The sequence below is a fragment of the Saccostrea cucullata genome, unplaced genomic scaffold, assembly GCF_032062105.1.
Source record: "Saccostrea cucullata isolate Sc308-1 unplaced genomic scaffold, CSIRO_AGI_Scuc_v1 ctg2148, whole genome shotgun sequence".
In the NCBI taxonomy this organism is placed as follows: Eukaryota; Metazoa; Mollusca; class Bivalvia; order Ostreida; family Ostreidae; genus Saccostrea; species Saccostrea cuccullata.
The window spans coordinates 152,885-177,748 of NW_026926774.1; the positions used below are offsets into that span (position 1 = coordinate 152,885).

A 24,864-nucleotide genomic window follows, 5' to 3' on the forward strand; every position below is an offset into this window, starting at 1 on the left:
AAACCGACTCCCCTCGATCCATTTGTCTTAGTCTAGACGTAATTAATCACTAACACTCTCCTCCCACTGATTATAATCGCCTAACTTTCTCATCCTTACTCAATTACTGCTAGCTCCCCATGACCTGTCCACAGTCTGGGTCAAACCTCCAATAAATCTTTCTAAGTGACCAATGCAGTAGAATGCTACATTTAAACTAAAACTACAGAATAACATAAATAATCTAAAAAAAAAACATTAAAAGAAAAATAATATATCTACGCTACATTTCCCCCTGTTTAAGTTTTGACTCCGTTCAAAACATTAATATTATGGATGTCAAAAGTAATTAAAAAAAAACTATTTCTACTGCAAGTTTAACTAATCAAATATACAAAAATGCTAAATATCAAATTTTGAATTTTTCAAAATTGATACAAATGTTAAATGAAAATAAGGCTAAACTAATAAAATGAACGTACCTTTCAATCGTACAATGCAAAAGATTATAAAATGCAAATACATGAAAAGTATTATATACAACAAAAACTAACTGAACATATTAAAAAAAAATGATTAAAGCAATTACTGAACGCAAAGAAATTAAAAACATTTCAAATTAAAATGTCACTATACAATTATTGCTGGTTTTTGAGGTCAAGACACTTTTCAAGACACAAGACACGCCGTCATTTAACAGTTAATAATGAGCTCTCATTTCACTTGCAAAATCAGTCAAAAGTTCTTCCACATCGCGAAGGTCAATATTTTCACTATAGGTGAAAGTCACGTCTCTTTGAATTTCGCTTCTCCCGCCAGGATATTCAACAGTTCTTCTTACGTATTGGATAGTAATGGATTTTGTTAAAAGTTCTCGGCCAATATTTTGGTTCTCATCATCTTGATTGGAATCTTCGGCGCACGGTTTCGCAGGCGAGGCACTATCTGTTGAAGATAAAAGTTCTTCAGAAACTTCCTCCACATGAGAATTTGAGTCTTCACTTTCAATTCTGCCATTGTCATTTTTATCAGAATTGTTAAGAATGTCTTCTAGATCTTCATCTGAAGAAACGTCTTCATACAAATCATTTTTCACTGCTAAATAATCCATTGTCTCACTCGCTTTTGTCTGTAAGGGTTCTTTCTTTCTTCACACACATGACATGATTTCACATAATCTGTCACATATTCTCGAATATTTGGCCAATAATAATAACTGATTTACTTTTCTAATAGTTTTTAGCTCACCTGAGCCGATAGCTCAAGTGAGTTTTTCTGATCACATTGTGTCCGTCGTCCGTCAGTCTGTCCGTCCGTCCATAAACTTTTCACATTTTCGACTTCTTCTCAAGAACCACTGGGCCAATTTTGACCAAACTTGGTACAAAGCATCCTTGGGTGAAGGGGAACTTAAATTGTTAAAATGAAGGGACATATCCCCTCGCAAGGGGAGATAATCAAGAAAAGACAAAAATAGGGTGGGGTAATTAAAAAAATCTTCTTCTCAAGAACCAGTGGGCCAAAAAAGCTGAAACTTATGTGGAAGCATCCTGGGGTAGTGTAGATTCTAAATTGTTCAAGTCATGACCTCCGGGGATTGGGCGGGGCCACAAATGGGGAATCAAAGTTTTACATAGAAATATATAGGAAACATCTTTCAAAATCTTCTTTTCAAGAACCACTGTGTCATAAAAGCTGACACTTATGTGGAAGCATCCTGGGGTAGTGTAGATTCTAAATTGTTCAAATCATAACCCCGGGGATTGGGCGGGGCCACAATGGGGAATCAAAGTTTTTCATAGAAATATATAGGAAACATCTTTCAAAATTTTCTTCTCAAGAACCACTGTGCCAGAAAAGCTTAAACTTATTTGGAAACATCCTGGGGTAGTGTAGATTCTAAATTGTTCAAATCATGACCCCCGGGGATTGGGCGGGGCCACAATGGGGAATCAAAGTTTTACATAAAAATATATAGGAAAAATCTTTGAAAATCTTCTTCTCAAGAACCACTGTGTCATAAAAGCTGAAACTTATGTGGAAGCATCCTGGGGTAGAGTAGATTCTAAATTGTTCAAATCATATCCCCCGGGGATTGGGCGGGGCCACAATGGGGAATCAAAGTTTTTCATAGAAATATATAGGAAACATCTTTCAAAATTTTCTTCTCAAGAACCACTGTGCCAGAAAAGCTTAAACTTATTTGGAAACATCCTGGGGTAGTGTAGATTCTAAATTGTTCAAATCATGACCCCCGGGGATTGGGCGGGGCCACAATGGGGAATCAAAGTTTTACATAAAAATATATAGGAAAAATCTTTGAAAATCTTCTTCTCAAGAACCACTGTGTCATAAAAGCTGAAACTTATGTGGAAGCATCCTGGGGTAGTGTAGATTCTAAATTGTTCAAATCATAACCCCCGGGGATTGGGCGGGGCCACAATGGGGAATCAAAGTTTTTCATAGAAATATATAGGAAAAAACTTTGAAAATCTTCTTCTCAAGAATCACTGTGTCAGAAAAGCTGAAACTTATGTGGAAGCATCCTGGGGTAGTGTAGATTCTAAATTGGTCAAATCATAACCCCTGGGGATTGGGCGGGGCCACAATGGGGAATCAAAGTTTTACATAGAAATAAAAAGGAAACATCTTTGAAAATCTTCTTCTCAAGAACCACTGTGCCAGAAAAGCTGAAACTTATATGGAAGCATCCTGGGGTAGTGTAGATTCTAAATTGTTCAAATAATAACCCCCGGGGATTGGGCGGGGCCACAATGGGGAATCAAAGTTTTTCATAGAAATAAATAGGAAACATCTTTCAAAATCTTCTTCTCAAGAACCACTGTGCCAGAAAAGCTGAAACTTATATGACAGCATCCTGGGGTAGTGTAGATTCTAAATTGTTCAAATCATAACCCCCAAGGATTGGGCGGGGCCATAATGGGGAATCAAAGTTTTTCATAGAAATATTTAGGAAAAATCTGTGTAGATTTCAAATTGTCTAAATTATGATCAGTGGGGTAGGGTGGGGTCACAATATGTATTACAAGGGGTAAATCTAGTAAAGTACAGCATTGTCAAAGCTTCTCAGGTGAGCGATGTGGCCCATGGGCCTCTTGTCTGAATTCCAAGATGTCCAGATACTGGAGAATCATGAAAGTACCACATCACTACATCTCGCATTATTTTAGGTGTACAAATTCTTAACTTTATATTTTCCTTTTCTGTCCATTTGATGCACAACACTCGTTGATACATTTCCAGTATTTCCCATTTATTGTACCAAAATTTACATTCTTAGTCGAGATCTGATATTACATTACTCGAGGGTTTATTCTCTGTTCCATACTCCTCAAACAGTTCAAGAATTGGTCCTATTCCTGTGTCTTGTTCTTGTTTTTCACGAATTTCCTCATACGACAGTTCCATGTGTAGTATTTCCCTTTGTTTAGCACGTCTTGGTCGATTTCTTCTTTTTGAAATTCTTTCAGAATCCAAATCGTCATTATTTTCATCACTAGTCACATTGAATAATTGATAAATGTCACATATGACTTCTTTTGTAATATTTTCACTGATATTTCCACGCAAATCAATCACACGTGTCACTAAATCACCATTATATTCACCATGATCTGTTTGTTTACACTGCTTACACACAGTTTAACAACTATTGTTCTCTATCGGTAATCTGGATAAGGTATCAGCATTTAAATGTTGTTTCCCTTGACGATGTACAATTGTAAATACAAAAGGTCCAAGTTGTTGTAATCAACGACATATTTGCCCATCTGGTTCCTTAAATTTATGAAGCCACGTTAACGAACCATGATCCGTTCTTAGTACAAATTCTTTTCACAACAAATATTGTTTGTAATATTTTACAAAATAAATTACAGCAAGCATCTCTTTCCTCGCCACACAATAGTTCTTCTCTGCTGAACTAAGAGTTCGACTTACATAAGCAATCAATCTTTCTCTTCCATCCTGAATTTGAGATAGAACACATCCTATAGCTTCATTACTTGCATCTGTGTCCAGTATAAAAGATCCACCATTTACGTCTGGGTATCCTAATATAGGTGCTTTTTCTAGTTTTTGCTTCAGCTCACAGAAGGCTTCGTCACATTCAGTTGTCCAATTCCATTTACTATTTTTACTTGTGAGAAAATGTAAACATTTTGCAATCTTGGCAAAATCCTTAATATACTTTCGGTAATACGAAACCAAGTTAAGGAAACTTCTGAATTCTGTAACATTCTTTGGTACTGATATTCTTTTAACAGCATCAATTTTAGCAGGATCTGTTTTGATTCCTACTCCTTTTTGAAAAAATGAACATTTCTTTGCTTTCAACTTCAATTCGTCTCCTCCAGTCTATCAAATATTTTCTGTAAATTTCCTAAATGCTCAACAAAATTCTTCCCATAGACAATTATATCATCAAGATATAAGACAGCTACATTCCACTGCAATCCACTCAATGCTCTTTCAATGATTTTTTGAAAAGTCGCAGGTGCATTACAAAGTCCAAATGGCATGACAGTATACTGAAATAAACCTCCTCGTGGTGTAGCAAATGCAGTTTTCTCTTTATCCCTATTCAACATCGGTACTTGGTGATACGCCATGTTGAAATCTAATGATGAAAACCATTCCGATCCAGCCAATGCATCCAAATTATCGTCTATCCTCGGTATCGGATATGCGTCCTTTATCGTCTTAGCATTCAATCGAAGATCATCCACACAAACTCGCCAACTCTTGTCCTTCTTCTGAACCAAAACAAGTTGTGACGACCATGGACTGCTTGGATTTCTCCACAATCCCTTGTTCAAGTAATTTCTCTATCTTAGATCAAGAATTTCTCGTTTAAATATTGGTACTCGTCTCGGTGCCTCCTTATCAATTTGATATTTGTTTCTGCATACTTTGTAGTTTGTGAAAAGTGCTGCTGCTTTGAATAAAATTCGCATTTTTATAGTTAAAATTTCGGATAAATAAGCCAATGTCGAAAAATGTTAGACTTTTACCAAATAATTTGTGTTCTTATAAAATCATTTAAAGAAAGCAGCAGCACTTTTCAAAGTAAGAAAAATATCCTTTATCTATATTCAAAAAATGGTTAAGATCTATTAAGTGTATGCCCTTACGAAAATGCGATTTTATGAGACCTTTCGATGTAAAATATACGTATCCTGTACATAAAACACAACCTAATTAATAAAACACATTCTCTTGATAGTTAATTAATAATCGCACTAAACAAAAGATATGCATTGGTATTTATTGACTATTTTAAACCTGTAAATAATATTCCTTTTAATTGTAAAACATATCTTTCTTTGTTAAAAAATTGCTAAGTCTGCCTCTCACAATAAATGAAATACGTCATTGTTTCCAACATGACGACATGTGTACTAGTTCATCGCGATACCTATATGGTATTAAACTAACAGATTTTTAAATGCATTGATAATTATTGTTGTTTGTTATGCTTATGCAGTTAGAATTTGCAAACTATTTCAATTACTGGTATAATGAGAAATACATAAAAGTCATATTCTTGTGTGACGTCACAGTAAACATTTCCTGTATAAATTAGGCCCCGCCCCCTTATTCAAGCCTTTACAATGCTGCGTAGTCTGCAAAGGACAAGATAGGGTAAGACCATTATTTGGCCCCCTATTTTGGGTGTCTTTCAGAATGACCCAACAGTTTATCCATGTAAACCTGTATTCATTCCTGCCACAAAATGAGTTTTGGTTTTAAGATACAGGGGTCACAGTGAGCTCTGGAAATAAGTCATTTTTGGAATTTCTCATTTTTATGCAAATTTTCATTAAATTGACAGCATATTTTCTTTCGGAAAACATAGAGCACACGCTTGCCTATCTACCAAATTTATATATTTTATACTCTGATATCAGATGTAGTTTATGTGTAAAAATCTCAGATAGGCAAGCGTGTGCTCTATGTTTTCCGAAGAGAAATGTAACTCAAATATGGGGAAATTCCACCAAAATTGAGGAAATTCGGAAAAATGTCCTATTTCTGCACCCTCTAGTGGCTTCTGTGTAAGCTTTGAATCAAAATTAGTGCTTGTCTTAAAGTAAGCATCATTTTAACGTTTTAACTAAAAACTATCACAATTTTACCAGTGTTCTGATTTTTATATCAAATAGGGGGCCAGATTCGGCTCTTAACCTATCTTGTCCTTTGTTGTTCTTTTTTTCAGCTGAACAAATACTTTATTGTTTTCGTTCATTTTATTTACACATTCACAAAAAAGCTAAAAGCTTCTCCAGCAGCAAGATAATATCTATAACTCATGGCTTTGATCCAGTAGATAGCAATCTTGGGGTAGTTTGACTCGAAATCCTAGCATGTTTGCGTTCGGCTTACATTCAGTTCTTCATAAAGAGCACTTGCACCCTTACCTGACAGTGTATGTGGATTTTCGGGTATCTTGTATTTATAAAAAAATATCTGCTGACCACTCTCTGGTGTGAATTACAGCACTTTCTTTTAGTTTACCAAGGTTGGAGAAGATCGCCGCCATTTTTGATCTTGTATGGTACGGTGTTGACATTTTTGATGAGTTACAGTAAATAATTTAACGGAATGACCTTGAGATATACATACAGATCTTACCCCTGGCATAAGAGTTCACTGTTTCACATTTCTGTTGTATAATGTTTTTACATAACGATTTCAACAATATTTTCTAGCATGCATATTTAGGCGCCTGTATATCGGATCAGGATCGGAATTTTTTTTTAGACGTCACGTTGTGACGTCGTGGTGAAGTGTTTCATGTGGTTTAAGTCCCATTGAGGTCTATAGAATACATAATTATTACAACAAAAGTTTTATACTTGACTTTTCCGATTTATTAGTGTTACATAATTATAAAAGTCTTAATTCGCCGAATTTTGGTCCATGTGTTGCCTTTACATACCTGCGTTTATCAACTTTAAAAAATGCATTTGGGGTAGTGGGCCTCAGTAAAAAACCCTGGCCTGCACAATGAATCCTCTCCTGAATGATGGCATGCTGCTCACGTGTGAGGTGCATCGGGTCGATACACAACTTCTTATGTCATAGATGGCTGTGGATGGATTAAATTGTTCTTGTTTGACTACTTTTTCAGTTATTTTATCTGGTGTTTTGAACTCAATGTGTCTGAGTATACGGTCTTCAGGTCTGTAATGCTGTCATGCAATTTTTTTCTGGTTTTCAGGCATGACAAGTTCTTCGAAATGTTCAGATCCTTAACTTTTAGCTGCATTTACTATTTGCACAAGATGAAGAAAAATCATTTTCTCCCAGTTTCATAGTCGGACAGTTAATGGTAAGAGAAGGATATGGAAATTAATTCTTCTTTAGCATTTAACAAATATCTAAATTCTATGAACTCATTACAAATTTTTAGCTCTACTGGTCAGAGACCAGAAGAGCTTATGCGATAGTAATGTGTCCGGCGTCCGCCCGTCTGTCTGTCCGTCTATCTGTAAACAATTTTTCAAAATGCTACTCCTCTTACAGTTTTGGTCTAATTTCATTGTAACTTGGCACACAAGTAGACTACACTTAAATACATAATTATGTGTATCGGTTTTTGATTTCGATGAACGGTGTTACCGTGGTTACTAAAAATAGGAATTTCTGTGTAATTCTTTCAAAATGCTACTCCTCCTACAGTTTTGATCTGATTTCAGTATAAGTTGGCACACAAGTAGAATACAATAAGATACAACGCAGAAAATAAAAGAAGGGAAAACGACAGGCGAATCTACAAAGAAAAATGTTTTACAAGTGTTGATGAGCGTTCAGTTAAAGTATGACAAACTTCCCAAACCACGTTATGTATTCTATTTAGGAAATTCATATCTATATAATTTTATTAAAGAAATATTATTAATCCATCAAAGGTTTAAATCTGTTGTTGGCAGTGTTGATCAGTGCTAGTTTTTAGATTCATATGCTCATTTTAATGTGCAATGTTTACATCATTCCAGCCTGTATTATCTACATGGAAAAAATACAAACAGTCAAACTTATTCAACAATTTTCTATACATATTTGCACAATTTTTTCCAGTCATTGAATACATTTTAAGTAAGTGCTAGGATAAAATAGAAAATGCTTTCAGTCTTTGTCTTATAAGCATGCTGTGTAGAACTAATGCTTCCAGGATATATAAACTAATTATATCCCTTTTTAGAGTGTTGTTTTTTTTTCAGTTTTTAAAAGTCATTTTGGACTTGTGTTAATGTCTATACTTGTATAATTGAAGAATAACATGCATAAAGATTTGAATGATAATTGAAATTCATTGTTATAGATATAATCATATCCAAAAGTAGTATAAGGGGCCTAGATGGGTGGGTCAACTGAGTGCACTTTTGGGGCTTAGGGGGGATAGGTGGGTCAACTGAGTGCAGCCCCTGGAGGGGATAGCCGGGTCAACTCAAGAGAGTTCAGCCCCCGGAGCGGGATAGGTTGTTTAATTCAGTACATTGGCCGGCCCTAAATATAGGGGTGTGTTTACACTCTTTACATTATACTCTGCTACTACGAATTTGGCAGCGATTCAAAAGAATGTCATTATGACGTCACGCATTCATTCATGTCATTATGACGTCACGCATTCATTCACAATCTAGACGGTCTAGCCAGCCAGCCGGTTCAAACTGGATTTTCTGAAAACAATAACAAATAACACAACAAAGAACACAGCAATTTTATTCAAGTGAAAAAATACAACAATTTACTTTTTCTTCTTCTGTGCCTTTTCGGTCATCAGGGATAGTTTCCTCTTGTGAGTAGTACTGGGGCCTGGAATCTCTCTGTTTTCTTCCTTTTTTTGTCTCCTTCTTTCACTAAAGGTTTGATCTGGTGAGTCCCTGAAATCTTGGGTGCTTGAGGCTTTTTCTCCAGTTTTTGTATTTCCTTGACGAATTGTTGATCCTCCTCATCCTCTTTACATTGATTAGCCCAATGTCCAAATTTCCCACACTTGTAACACAGATCTTTCTTGGGGCAATCTGGAGCCCAATGCCCTAATTCTTTGCAGATGAAGCATGGATCCGTCTGTCTAGTTTTCTTTTTTTCTCCCGATTCCCCTTGTCCTTCTTTTTTCTGGTAAGTGCTTCCTCCTCCTCTCATTTTATCTAGCATGTTAGTAACTTTCACTTCTAATTTGGATAATTTAGCACGAATCAAACAAAATTCACTGGCGTTGTAAGTTTTCAGTTCAGTCAGCTTTTTTTCATGATCATCCACCTTCTCAGCAATATAATTCAGCTTGTTGTCATGATGTCGCACCTTCTCACCAATATAATTCAGCTTGTTATTAAGATCACTCACATTGTTGTACATAGCATTCATCTTGTTGTCAAGAGCAGACAGCATGTTAACAATTCCATCCAGGATCCCTATATCTTCTTTATTCGCATATTCTGGAAGATTATACATGCCCAAATCTAATCCCACTGCATCCTGTGACTCTGGCATGGGGGCTCCTACATACCCTTGTGGTGTCACAAAGCTGGGGTTGTCTGGAGTATTCATCATTGCTTCTGATATAATATTTTTAACGTCTGTCAAGTTCGAAATGTCAAGCAAGAATGATCGTCAAATCCCAGCTCCGCTTCATATACCTGCTGTAGGGGGCGGAGCCTGTGCACGTTTTACCTACGTTTTTTTGCTGACTATACAGGTAAATACTTGGCAGCGATTCAAGTCAGGGGCGCGTGTACAAAAATACGACAGACCTACGTTTTTTATGCTGACTATACAGGTAATACTTGGCAGCGATTCAAGTTATACCTTTACCTACTTTTTCTACGGGGGTATAAATGAGAAGAAAAATCTGATCCTTTCTTCACAATCGACTATCATGTCAACCCTGATACACACTCACTCTCTGATTTTAAATGGGTATGATTGTTTAGTACAATGGGCACAGAACCACCCAGAAGCTCTAACCCCGGAGGCAGAACAAGTATTTCAGGAAGCGAGCACTATCATGGAAACCCTTCAGGATTTATGGTTACATTGCCTAACCTTATCACATCATGCGACGACCATGGGGAGACTTGCTACCATACATTTTCTATGTCGACATATGAAAACAATTCTGCCCCAGAAATGGTACGGACTGAACCTAACCCGTTATTTCGGAAAGCCTTACAGTTTCCTGACCCATCCCCAAGCGGCCAAAGTGATTTTGCTGTGGCAGGACATAGATGCGATGGGGAAAGTATGTATTCAATACGGAATGAAATACCTGGAAGTTTCACACAGGCTAGGAAATCCATAACTTTTAATACCAGCCTCAATCAAATCTACGAATTACTCCCCGAAGACCGGACAAGTCCCTGGATGGGCCTAGTAGCGGATCGACTACGATTTTGGAGGAGAATTCGACAGTTAGAAGCATTGTTAATTTTTAAGAAATAAAAAAAATCTTGTAATACTACATCACTGTTATGTTATTGTATGACGTCATAGATACACTCGGGTTCGGCCTTTCCCCACTTCAATTTTGCTTTGTCACTGTGATGGGGCTTTTTTTGATCACATGACCATAAGCGATTTTTCCTTTTAGCCAATCACATTTAATCACATGATCGGATTGTTGATGTTTTGCCGCAATTGCAGTATCGTCTGCTATTGTGTATAAATACAGACCCTCCGAGCGCTCTGCATCATTCTGTTCTTAGCAGATTGGAGTCTACAGTGGCAGCATGAATCGTATATTCCACGAGGATCTCTAATTGATACCTGGCTTGGATTTCTCGAAAAAATCTTAAGTTTTTACTCAAGTTCAATCTCAAACTCTGAGAAAAAACTCAGCTAAGATTTTTCTCAAATCACGTTTCTCGAAACAAACTCAGGCAAATCTCAGCTAAGTTTATTTTTTTCTCAACTGAGTTTTTTTCAACCATGCATAAGCGGCCTTGTTCTTGACTTCCGGTTATAGTATCCAATGTAAATCATCGTCTGCAGCAGCACAAAGCGCCAAAAAATGGAAGAGGCAACGTCTAAGACACCCCGCCGGCCAAATTGGACCGAGAAAGAAAAACTAGTTTTGGTTGAGGCGGTCCGACGACGTGAGGACCGTCTCTTCGGTAAGATGAAGGGGCCGGGGGGTGTCAAAAATGTCAAGATAAAAGAGGAGGCATGAGAGGAGGTGGCAGAGGCGGTGAATGCGTAAGTACCAGTTACAGTGTGTACTATAGGTGCCTAATCATGAACCATGCGAAAATATGTAGTCTATATTATGCATAATTAACTTGCATTAATATTGTTTTAATGGAAAACGATTGCCTCGGATTTTTTTTAAGAATTAGAGTTATTCCTCTTTTTTGCTATAATTAGTTTTCAGACGTATCAAGGGGAATTCCAATTTTTAGAGACAACAAATGGATATATATATTTTAACGTTCACCATTCAGTCATTTTAAAAATTGCTATACCCGGTATATCTAGGTATTTCCCTGGGCAGAAAGGATGTGAAGCATAATTGTACATTGTTTTTTATTTTATAATGACTTTGTAAAAAAAAAATAATTAAAACACACACAAACACAATAGGCCTATTGATTTAATTGTATGTGTATGGAGCAACAGTGTATTTATGTATATGCGTCATGTTTTATTCATATTTCTGGGTAATTTCCCTCTATTTTTCAAAACTTATTGTTAAGAGTTATTCCCCTTTGTTTATCTAACCCGTCCAGGTTGGGCGCGCAGGGGTTTTCCGTTTTCTTCTGTTCTGTGTAAGAAAAGTATGGATTGATAATTGTTGAGCTAGTATGAACTAATAATGGAGGTCAATCAACATATAAATTACATGGAAGCGTACATGAAACGATGTAATAAGTTCTTCAAGAAATGGTAGTGTACATATACATCATATCCAAGTTCATTTGATTTACTGAAAAAATATTTTATTCAGCATCACACCTTCATAAATGAATTGTCTTTATTTACTGCTAAATTTAAAAGGTACAACTTTTCTTTTACAGTATCTCAGAGACAATAAACAGAAGTACTGAAGAAGTACGAAAACAGTATGCAAATATCAAGCAAAGAGGTAGGAATAATATTTTCCTTATGGATTAGAAATCTAAAATCTACTCTAAATATTAATACTATTATATGAAATGATATTCTTTAAACTATGAAGATAAAAAATAGTTATGAATTGTCATAAAAATATTAATTTCCTGTAAAATCAATAAACAATGAAGATTCACAGATTGAAAGAAATGCAACTGTATACTTATAAATATTTTAATTTTATTTGTAACTGCTGTATGAAATATAAATAAATATTGTAAAAGTGGTATTATTTTTTAACATGATATTTTGGATTTTGAGAATTTTAAGCAATTTTTGAATCAAAATAAAATTTTGATTTGTAGCTTAAGGTGTTTCTTTTAAATATGACTATATTTTTAATATAATAGAAATGTAAATTTTTAAGTCGTATCCAGTAAATAAGATGTTTAAACAAAAATTGTAATTTTAATGCATTAATTATTACAGCAAAACAGAAGTCAGATGCTATGCGCCGTCCGCCAACTGGAGGGGGTCCTAGACCTTCCTCCCCTACCCCAGTGGAGACCGAACTGCTCAACAACATGGAGGATAGACCAACTCTTTGTGGTCTGTCTTCTGGTCATGATACAGAGGAAGGTATTTAAAACATAAACGGTCATAAACTTTGATTTTTAATTTGTGTAAAATATCTGTTGTATTCTTCACAGATATATTATTAAACAGGGTCTAAAATAAAAAAAAAAATTGTTTGCAATTGCCTACTGATCCACTGAAAATGCACCTGACCCAAACTTTTTTTAATTACTTATTTATTTATTATCTAATAAAAAATTCTAAAATTTAAAAAAAAAAAAGGGGGAATGCCTACCTACCCACTCAGTTTAAAAATTATATGTCGGCAATTGCAAACAAAGAATTTTTTAAGCTTGGCCCAGTTTAGTTTTAAATTAGAAATAACCATTTAAAGGAATATTTAACTAATGTTACTATAGATCAATTGTCAATTTCTAACACAAATGTCAAATTTTTTAATAGCAATGTACTTATCATTTTCAGTAATTCTTGGCATTGTACCACCTACATTAGACTACAGCAGCACTGCCACTGGTGTAGCGGGTACTTGTTCAGTACTTGCCCCCGAAAACGCAGACAATCTATGTGGTAAAACATTTGTTATTAATCTGAATACATTTCAATAATGCATGCAAATCGGTATTGCCAAGGCATGGGAAACCAGATATCAATGTATACAGGTTACAATTTGTGAAAAAATGAATGACATATTTAATGACGTTCGATCCTGATATTTAAGGTTTTAAACTTTTTTTGCCAAGTATATTTTTAGTTTCTACATACATAGCTTAGTTGAAATTCAAATAAGAGAATGGGGGTCAATATGCTTCTTTTAGCGCCACAGTACATTTGATATGACCTTTCTGCACTGAAATTTGTGTCTTAATTAAAAATTACATCTTTGACATTTTCTCTTCAATATTTTTATCTAATTTAAGCTTGAAACAAAATGAACTTTAAGTCTGTTTTTAAAAAGACACTTAAAAATTGTGACGAAGAAAAAGTTTCAAATTGCTTCGCATAATCAATTATTTGACCTTTCTGCACTGAAATTTGTGTCTTAATTAAAAATTACATCTTCCTTTCAATATTTTTTATCCAATTAAAGCATGAAACAAAATGAACTTTAAGTCTGTTTTAAAAAAGACACTTAAAAATTGTGACGAAGAAAAAGTTTCAAATTGCTTCGCATAATCAATTATTTGACCTTTCTGCACTAATAAAATGTTATTTTTCCGGCATTGAAAATATAATAAGGAATAATATTATGTTCAAGTCTTAAACTTTTTCTGATTTTAAGCAAATAGGTCAAAGTTATCTTGAATATTTAGAAAAGAACATCAAAAGTGGGGGTATATGATGTACATTTTCAGATATTACTAAAAAAGTGTGAATTTTATGTTAAAGTTGGCTCATGAATAAAGCACCTGCGCGAAATACGCTTAAAATATCAGGATCGAACGTCCTTAAAACATTCAAGTTCTGTTCAACTTTTAAATATAGGGCATTATGTATGAGCACTGTAACTGAGCAGAGTATAATTGTATCATTTATATGAATGATGCATTTTTTGTGTTTGGAAATTTTTATTATTTAAAAGAACATATTACATTTCATTTTATTACTTTTAGTTATTTCATGCACAAATATAGAAGTACCCATAGATGAAAGCACCCACTTTGGTCAGATTATTGATTTACACCTTCAACATCCAACAACCATCTCGACTAAGGCATCCAAAAGGAGGAAAAACACAGAGAGTGAGGAGAATCAGACCCTTAAGGCAGAGAGGGATAAGTACATCCAGGAGATAATCAAGCTTAAGGAAGAAGCAGAATACTATAGAGTCAAAACATTGTATTTCAAAAAGAAAATCAATGAAATGTCACAATCAAACAGAAATTCAGAGCAATAAGAATACTTTACAGTTATAAGTATTTGAACCATTTTGACGTTTATTTAAGCATTAATTAATTATTTTGGTATTGTTTGAAAATGAATCATTCTAGATATGTTATCTGTATTTCTGTCATTAACTAAGTCTTGATCTATTTGGCAAAACAATATGAACAAGATATGTATTTTCAACACACACATGCTGTATTTTTTTTACAGCTTAAAATGATGAAATGATTTGTTAATTTGTTTCACTTTATTTCCACCACAATATGTTCATGGACTATCTATTTTTTTTCTCATAATACAATGTACCTGCGTATATAAAAGTTGTTATAATTTATACCACATACACTACGTTAATTGTGATTTCTAAATTGTTCGAAGTGTCTCTGAGTTAGAAATCTTAGTGAGGAATTTTTTTAAAGCAGTAATCTTTCCATGACAAATTCTTGGGGGAACTCAATATTATTGAGGAACTAATACCTGAATTTGAAAGAAACTTTTGTTTTATTTCTTAGGCAATTGAATATATCTGTATACACTAAAATCTAATATAATGTTTAAATGATATTTTATTATGGCCAGGGCATATAGTGTTTGTCATGTCTGTCTTCCGTCCTTCCGTCTGTCTTTCCATCACACTTTGCGTTTAGCTCAGTTCAAAGCTAAGTTTTAAATATACCATTCAAGATAGTGTTATCAAACATCATATGCTGATACATGCTGATGTAAGCAAATCAACTGCATCACTATTCAAGATATTCTGAAATTTCATTCACAGATTTGAATTTTTATGTTGCATTACTGATATAACCTTGGCAGGGCATTCATGTCCTATGGACACATTTCTAGTTACCACTATAAAAGTATAGATACAAACATTATGTACGTAAAAAATTTCCAGCCATATTTTAGTAAAATGTATCTACATCTACCAACTCTTTATTTTTCAGTAGTTTTTCTTATACAAGTACAATACATACAGAAATTTCTCCTTTAATAAGATATTAAATGGCAAACAAGAGACAAAAGAATTGTTAAATTTTACAGAAAATATAGATTGCAGATATTCATTTTATATATTTATTTATTCTTTATTATGCTACACTATTATATATATTATATAAGTGTTGCACTGTATCAAAAGTCCAGTAATAAATGTCTTTTACCTTGAATCATCTATTTTTCTTATTTTACACATTACATGTACAATAACATATATTTCAAGGAAGCTCCTGATCACAATGGAAAATTGATTTTTAGACTTTAATAAAACTGTATAATATAAATAAATGCTAGCTAAGATACCTCTGTTACACACAAAAAAAAAATCCAAGTCACTTTTTATGAAGTACAGGTGCACTAGAAAAAAATATCACTTTAATGTTTGTCATGGTCTAAAATAATGTAAAAAATACTTAATCTATTTCAAATGTATTATTTAATTTACTGCATATATCTGTTTTTTTTTTTTCATTTTACATATAGGAGGGCAGACCACATATTCTACCTGCACAACCAATGCTCTTCAGTGGCTAGGACTTAACATTAAGTAAAGAAAGACTGACAAATATAATTTCTTACATTCTTTCCATCCCACTGATCTCTGATATTTAAATTAATATCCCCTTGATTAATATATCCATCATCAACATCCAAAATATCATTTCTATCAATCCCTATGTTATGTAAAACTGCACAGCTGAGAGTTATGTCACAAGCTTTCTGTGGTGTGGTTCTCAATCCACTGTGAAGGCAGGAGAACCTCTTCTTCAGGATACCAAAAGTTTGCTCAATGATAACTCTAGTTTTAGCATGACATTTATTGTATTTAGCTTCAGATGGAGTTGATGGAGCAGGAAAAGGTGTCATCAAGTAGGGTTTACAGGGATATCCAGAATCTCCAAGCAAAAAACCTTTATATCTTCCTAAAAATATTAATTTTGCTTAATGTATCCATATATAGAATCAAATTCAATAAAACTGTAATGAAATAACAGATATACATGTACATGTATATGGATTGAGAACTCAGTATATGCTGTTGTACTGTCAATTCACTCGTTTCTACCGGGGGTATTTCTAATAAATTAATTGAAACATCTTGCTATCATTAACAAAATTGATTCAAATTGTTTTGATAATAGTTAATGTGCTTGTTCACATAGACCTAAAACAATTTTCATTGATTAATTTCAGCATAGATAGGTACATTTTTGAAAATTTCTTTCAAGTGGTAAATCCTTTTTATATTCTACTATAAGAATTTTAAAACTAATATTTGAGTATGTTATTCACAATGAATATTTAAGGTCAGAAATTTAGGTCCTTTTACCTCACAGGCATACCCCCTTAGATTTATCATAACTAAATAATGAACTTGGATGTATTTACCATTTTCAAAAGCAACAGATATGTGGCTGTCACGAAAAATCCTACTATCGTGAACACTGCCAGGCCATTTGGCAGCACAGTTCAGGATTTTAAACTCTGCATCACATATCATCTGTTAAAATAAATATCATTTCTCTAATAATTGTTATAATTAATAATTCAAGATTATTAAATGAAATGAGATCAAATCTTTTTTGATTAATAATTATCTCAATTTTATGTTTGTCATAGATCTCATTTAAAATAAACACACATTTTACCTGCACATTTAAAGAATGGTACCCTTTCCTGTTGACAAAATCTGACTCATTCTCAGAGGGTGCTTGAATCTTAATAAATGTGCCGTCCACACAACCAAGTACGTTAGGAAAACCTGCAAATTCATTTCGTAAATTGATTCAATGCGTAGGCATAATTTATGAACCATAAATGATTAATTAAATATAATTTGGTGTAGTATAAACTTGAAAAGGGAGCGTTTAGCAAGGCACTCGTGAGAGAAAAAAAAATCAGAGTTAGACACTGGCAACAGAAAGGATTAGTATAATAAGTATTCAAATCCAATAAATTCACGTATGTTATTTTTTTTTTTTGGACAAATGTGTGTGTGTGTGTGTGGGGGGGGGGGGTAGAGTTTGAGAATTTAATTTTTAAAAATTGTGTGTCATAAGATATTCAATTATTCAACAATAAAAGTTACTTTTCTCTAAAAGTTACAAGTTTTTCTAAAGAAATAAACATTATATATTAGAGCGAATGACCACTTGAAAATTAAAAGCATTGCCTGTAGTGAGGCCTACGAAATACGAAATTCATATGTACAATTTAACCTATGCCATGGAATGAGATTTGCTTCCCCTTGTTACAAAATGAAAGTAGGCTACCTGCTATCGAATGGAATCTGCCTTTCACTTCGTCTGCCTGATTACCAGTGGGCATTTGGATGAATCGTCTGGATAGCTGACACAATCCTTGGCAAACGCTTTTCACTGCCCGGCAGACGGAGGATGGGGAAATTGAGGAAAATGTATCGGCTACGAAAGAGTAGAAGCCGCCAGTAGCTAAAAATCTCAGTGTGCAAAGAACTTGAAGTAAAGGGGTAAGAGCACAGGATCTGAGGGTCTGTCGCTGTAGAAATGGGACAAGGAGATTCACGATGTATAACACAGATGCGGGCCTAAATCGAAATCTCTGAAAAACCTCAGCCTCTGTCATGACCTCTAATGGATTTTCCCTATCCACCAAACGACTGTGAGCTACAAGCTGACGATGTCGGCGACGACGACGCTGTCTTCTGTTTTTTACGGGCATATTTGAGATTTTTTAAAAGGACTTAAGTCTACTAAGAAGGTAACTTAAGTTTATTCTGAGTTTGAGTTAGAAAAATTACTTAAGTTTTTTCGAGAAATGCAATTTTTTGAGTTTACTCAAATTTGAGATTTTTCTCAGAAATTTGAGTAAAAACTCAGACTTAAGTCTGAGATTTAACTTAAGATTTTTTCGAGAAATCCAAGCCTGGTATCTCCATTGAGAGCTATATTACAGTTAGAAGATAAGATAACGGTCGAGAAATTCTTCGTCTCAACATGGCAATAATGCAAATAAACAATCGTCGGCGGAGAGGTCCTCAGTTCCAGAGAGCAGCATCCCGGTCCCCACCACCACCCAGACCTGCTAACCCGACATCACAAGATCAGGCCAGGAACGAAGGAAGGGTACCATCCTGGGGCCTTGCCATGCCTATCCGACAGATCCTCTGTATGCTGTGTCTTTGTGATGATGAGAACAATAACTAGGTGTGTTCGCGTTGCTTACAGAGACCCGCATGTTTAATCTGTACAGCGCGCCTGATTGACAGAAACATGCCGTGCCCCCTGTGCAGAAACGCAGAGATGTTAATACAGCATGTGAACCGGAGGGCAGAATTTGAGGAACCAGATGACAGTTCCGACGAGGGAGTCATGTTGGAGGAATTATTATTGTCCCACTAGGAACCACTATGACCCACCAGAATCCAAAAAAATCATGAAAAAAAAAAAAACAAACAAAAAACCAAAAAGTGTTTTTTTTACCAAACGGCTCTTTTAAGAGCCACCCAATTGTTTTGAAAAGAAGCCTACATATACAATCAAAATAGAAACATATTGTGTGTCTCTTAGAAAAAAAAAGATTTTTTTCCCCAAAATAAAATGACTGCCGTCATGAGAAAAGGGCCCTTATCTTTTACGTCACAATGCTCAGAAAACGACGTCAAAGTCGCGGTATTGTAAACACGGAGGTAAAAAAAAATATGTCAACTCCGTTTCGCGAACTGGAAAAAAAAATTATTTCAAAGTGTAGCAAAAATTTGAAATTTGATGCGGACATTTTAAGAGGTATATAATATGATATTATTTCTATTTAATTCATGTATATGAATTTATTTATAATTCTGCTTAAGTACATGTATTTAACTTGATGTTGATTGATACGCAACATTGGATATGCACCTTGCTAGGAACAGCGATGATAACGACGTCTCTTCGTGACTAAATTAAAGATGCTGCCTTTTTGTTTTTGGGAAATTTCCAAATGCTTAAATTTGAATTCATTTAAGAAGTCTTAATATAAAAAGGTGTATTCCATTCCATACACGTCATAGTACTTTTTTCAGAGAGAGAAAGAAAGAGGGAGTGAGAAGTCTATGCACTTATTGTATTACCGTTCTTATAAGCGTTTTTATTTTTCTCTGAAAGATATATTCCATAATGAAAATGTATTTAGCCATTTTAATCTTAATCCATAGTTAATCATACTGATGTATCCTGCATGACAGCTAGCCCACTGTTAAATGTCGATTTTAGAATAAATGTATGTAAAAAAAAAAGGGGGGGGGAGTAGACGAGCCAAAATATATATGCGAATAAAATGCTAACTGGTTACATGTTAAGTTCAAACTAAAAAACATAATTATCTTTAACTGGAAATAAATATTCCGGTTACATGGGAGATCCAATTAAACTTCGACATCAACAAAGAATAATTCTATACTAAATCAAGAGTAAGAGAATATGCGGAGAAAAAAATGGAAAAATACGGAGGATGGGGGTGCCATGAAAATTTTGCTAAAAATACATTTTGTTTCAAAAACTGATTTAAAATGATCCAATAAATACATGTTTCAATTTTCTTTTTTTTTTTCGATGAAATGAATGAATGAAATCCTACTGAACTGAATTATGTTTAGGAATTAAATACAGCTATTGTAGACTTTTCCCCAAAACATTATACTCGGTACATATTAATAATTAAAAAAAAATGAATAATATAACATTGACAGTAATATTATGAATGTGGATATTTAAAAGCAGAAAAAACACTATAGATTAAGCGAAATGATAGCTGAAGAAATGTAGCCCCCCCCCCCCAAAAAAAAAAAAAAAAACAAACAAAAAAACAAAATCAAACAAACGGCAGACCGGAGAGCTACAATACCACCAATGGTGAAAACTGTATTGAGTGTATTTATTATGCACAAAATAGTTGCGCTTAATTCTTCCAAATTCTTACGTAAACTTCGAACAAGATAGATTTGAAATAAAATACCTTACTCCTCGTAGTTGACATTTGCACGAAGTGTGTTGGACGGGGGAATATTATCTTTCAAACCTAAATGGCAGTATAAAAAAAACGAAGTTTTCGATAATCTCAATATCAGGACCAGGAGGGCTATTAACAACAATTATAACAAATGTACATGTTTTGTTGTGAAAACAGTGAAATAATATGTTAGGAACACACAGTTCGTAATATTTTGAGATGACATTTTAAAACATGGAGAAATAAATAGAGAAACTTTTTTTAAAGAAAATATTGATCATTACAATCGCAGCAAGTAGCAACGGGGGTAGGGGTGGTGTTTACATTGAAAGCCCCCCCCCCCCCCCCTCACCACCACCACCACCACACACACACATACAGTCTTTGTTGTAGTGTAGACACATTCGTGTACTATAGGGCTAAAGAATAAGGCAGTGTTTTATGTTTGATTAAGTAAATTTTATACTAAAAGAAATTTGAACCTACCCACCCCCTTTCTGCCCAACGGCGAAATTGGATTCGAGTTTCGACCCCCCCCCCCCCCCCATTTTTTAAAAGGTAAATTTATTTATTTTTTCTAACTGAACCAACCCCCAAATTTTTCAAAGGAGTTAGTGAGGGGACAGGCGAAGGTATGAGTCAAATGTTTTTATTTTGGGATATGTTTGGTATGTTCTGGATGTAACAACTAGGAATAAATGGTCTGCCTAAGTAAATATTTCAGCGAAAGAGAGTCAGATTAGAGCGGTATAATATTAACTTAATTAACAGCATCGCCTCAGACAAAAAGCATTAAGGTATGTTGTACATAATAGTTCATCATTGGTAAAGACAATCGCATAAAAATTTTGAAAAGCTTATAGCAAGTTAGTAAGCCATTCACGGAAGAAAATGAATACTAACATGACTAAGTAGATGATATTTCGTGGCCGTGAAAAGGAAAATTTGGTGATTGAAAGTGCCTACATGTACAACTGTAAAAAAAAATATAGCTCCCCCAACTGAAATGGCTTCCTAAGGGCCAGCCGTTCTTGCGTAAAAATACAGGGGACATTCAGATATCCGGAAGCCAGATATCCGGATGTATCCGAACGATTTTTCATCCGGACGAAAGTTTTATTAACTGGTAATTCCGGTATCCGGACGCTTCACATATCCGGGCAAATTGACTAGGAATCAAAGCATCCGGATAAATGAGGCTCCACTAAGTATACATTCAGTTCAGTTTCAAATAGATTTCGTCAAAATTTTAATATGGAAATGTAATTTCGCACAGAAAAGTCAAGACCGTTTAGTGTAAATATAATAAAAATAGACAAGAACAGCACAACTGCCATCTTTTATATTAAATTATACAATATTATACATAGATATTTTTTTTAGATCATAAGAGCGGCTTTTGTAAGAAATATACAAATGTTGTGTTCATGTGAAACAGGGTACAGGTGCCACAAAATATATTTTTAAAAAAGGTAAATGAGCAGAAATATTTGTAACCGATTTTTATTGTGATTTAATTAAAAAAAAATATGAAGTTAAAAGACGGTTAAATTTGAGGCATAAATTCAAAGAAAGTTTCAATTTTAGGTATACGGTATGTAAATAATTCATTTGTCCTTTATTTGCCAATTTACTACAACGTTTTTACTCCATAACTAAGACAGGCGACGAAAAATTGTATACACAGTGGAAACCTAGAGCTTTAAACATTTTAATTTTTGAATAAAATGTTCAAAAACGTAAAACAAAAAAAATTAAAAATCCGCTTGCATGGAAGAAGGGAACTTATATTTTTTCATGAATGTGTATAAAGCAATAAACGTTTTTAAAAACAAGTTTACATATCCTAGCGTATCTGAATTTACTAGTATTTCTCAAATGAATTTTTGGTGATACAGAAAATTCATGGTTGCTTCATAACTTGCGTGTGTGATTGTGAGTGAATTCTGTCTCACAAGTTTTTTTTTATTATCGAGAGGTGCCCCTATTTGCTCGCGGTGTCCTTCTGCATGGGATTCTCTATCTATGTATATATTTCTTTTAATCTTTAAGTGTTACAAATAAATTTTATAAATTGAATTAGATTATTTGATATAAAAAGAATGATTTTTATGGATTTAAACAAATATTATTTCCCTACTGATTATGTTATAAACCGTTCCTACATTCTGTCCAGACCCCCCTCCCCCTCCCTTTTACGAATTACTAGATCTGCTCTAAAATTAGCATGGAAATAGTAATAACATACGAAATTCCTCAGGAATAGTTAAATACTAGTCGCTTGGAGGAAAAATACTTTCTCATATTTTAAACGCTCAAAACGATTGAGGTTATTTAAATAACACGTGATTTTAAGATTTTTTGAAAATTGAATAAGACGCAGGCGACGTCATTACGTTTTCAGTGAATAACGTCAAAGTTATTTTTGAAGCGCCTCACTAAAATGCTCATAAAATATCGAAAAAGTGAGATATTTCCAAAATTTATGTATATTTGCATTCAGAAAGAGCCCGGCTATCAAAGGATGAGGTGACATAACTGCTATCTGGGGCCCCTTTTTCCACGACGAATTATGTTTAATCTACAAAGATGTTGGTAGTTTACAAACATGAGTGAATAAATACGACGCCTTTTGAATAGTTTCAATAGTTCAGACACATTTTAATAATAAGGAATACTGCATTATCTTTGATTTTTGAGACCCTATCACAGCAAAATTCGGCCAGGTTTGTGAGAATATGTTCTCTTATGACAAGAAAATGGGTGGGTCTTAGTACAATAGAGGGATATGTGTGTCTGAGAAGACCTTATATGGCTATTGTTATTATTTCGCACTTAGTCTGTGTCCAATCAGATGACAGAACAACAAAACATGCTGGTTTACTACGTTTACATTTTATCGCAGACATGTGGTTTTGGTCAATTTACCTGTTGTCCTTTTCTACATTTCAAACTTTTATAAAGGTCGGCTAATGCTGTTTATTCCTTAATAATACACATGGATTTTTAGTATTTACGGTTTTTAGGACTAGAAATGCACATTAAACTTGTATTCACCGATACTCGGGAATACGTGTAGACCTAGCGGATTGCTCACCAAACACGCTTCAATACTTTAAACTAATGTATACATATCATGTACATTGTATATTATATCAATTGTTCGTAACTGTATATAAATTTTACTGTGGTCTCGGAAATGGTACATATGTAGATCCGCGTCTAATCTGTGACTCAAATGCATAAAAAAAATATCGGAAAGCAGTAAACTTCTAAGCATGTTTCCATAGTATTTTTGTGGAATTCACTCGTAACGAATTTCATTTAGCTGATTGGTCAGTTAGAAAGAATCGCCTGTGCATTGATTAGCATATGAATTCATTCTTACGTCAGAAAATCTAGTTCCGTCGATCTGTTTATAATGGGAAAGGCCAACCAGATTTTACAATTTTTTTTAAAATTAACATGTGAGCGCAGTTAGGTACAATTTTCTCCTTTCACTTATAGGTAGATTTCAATAAAATACAGTGACCAGCCAAAGGAGAAAATTGTACCTATCTGCGCTCGTATATTTTAAGGGCTTCAAAGAGTGGGGCGGGGTTAAAATGCAATGGGAATTGAATGTAAACATGATACCCCTACCCCAATAGAAGATCTATATCTTTCAAATTACGTTTCTGTTTTTGTTAAAAATTGTATTCTATAAAGGTACCAATATCAGTGATTAGTTACATACAAAAATTTGAGTAAAATTTAAACATTTAATTTTTTGACAATATACGAGGGGCCGCAAGTCACCTCATCCTTTACCAAAAAGTCAATTTGTGAAAATTTGACCTTAAGGGCCCTTTTCCCGTGACGGCAGTCAAATAAATGTTCTTGGAGATGTAAATGCAATTTACTTTATGAAATCAATAAACATTGGTCCTCCATCAGCAATAATAAATCTACTTAAGTTAAAAATCCCTGGTGGATCAATATCAGACCAAGCTTAAGAATTTCTTTGTTTTCCGTTGCCGACCTATAATCTTTATAATGGGCAGATTTTTAGAATTACATGTATATATAAATGTAATTTGTTGTTTCTTTGTAAGATAACGAATAAGTACAAAGAGGTAATAAATACAAATACATGAAAACTACACTTCACAGAAACCACTGATTGAAAAAAAGACAATAATAAAATTTAAAATAGAATTTGAAAAGAGCTGACATCGTAGGAAACTTGAAACTTTGAAAAATTATAACACAAACAAGCTTTCAAAAACAATTGGCGGTAAGCAACTGCAAACAATTTCTTTCATTTTAGCTTTGTTTAGGTGTCACTGAAACACTGCCACAGTCAACAAGATTAACTTGGATTTG

At 34.1% G+C, this 24,864-nt stretch overlaps 1 protein-coding gene and 1 pseudogene across 1 annotated transcript; one reads left to right on the plus strand and one right to left on the minus strand.

Moving 5' to 3' along the window:
- Nucleotides 1-10,770: 10,770 nt before the first annotated feature.
- LOC134272640 (uncharacterized) lies at nucleotides 10,771-15,594 on the plus strand (annotated as a pseudogene).
- A 390-nt stretch (nucleotides 15,595-15,984) lies between these two features.
- On the minus strand, nucleotides 15,985-18,433 carry LOC134272639 (putative nuclease HARBI1). The gene is made up of 4 exons (XM_062754849.1): nucleotides 17,805-18,433; nucleotides 17,181-17,293; nucleotides 16,921-17,032; nucleotides 15,985-16,454 (listed from the first exon to the last, which is right to left on the minus strand). The coding sequence occupies exons 1-4, from the start codon at nucleotides 18,229-18,231 to the stop codon at nucleotides 16,075-16,077; spliced, it is 1,032 nt and encodes a 343-aa protein (XP_062610833.1). The 5' UTR covers nucleotides 18,232-18,433; the 3' UTR covers nucleotides 15,985-16,074.
- Nucleotides 18,434-24,864: the final 6,431 nt, after the last annotated feature.

What these genes read in the sequence shown, in the direction of transcription:
- LOC134272639 (XM_062754849.1), bottom strand. Translation starts at nt 18,231, where the DNA reads ATGCCCGTAAAAAACAGAAGACAGCGTCGTCGTCGCCGACATCGTCAG. An exon ending in ACCATTCTTTAAATGTGCAG is followed by an intron (nt 17,033 to 17,180) that starts GTAAAATGTGTG and finishes TTATTTTAACAG; the next exon opens with ATGATATGTGATGCAGAGTT. An exon ending in ATCTGTTGCTTTTGAAAATG is followed by an intron (nt 16,455 to 16,920) that starts GTAAATACATCC and finishes TAATATTTTTAG; the next exon opens with GAAGATATAAAGGTTTTTTG.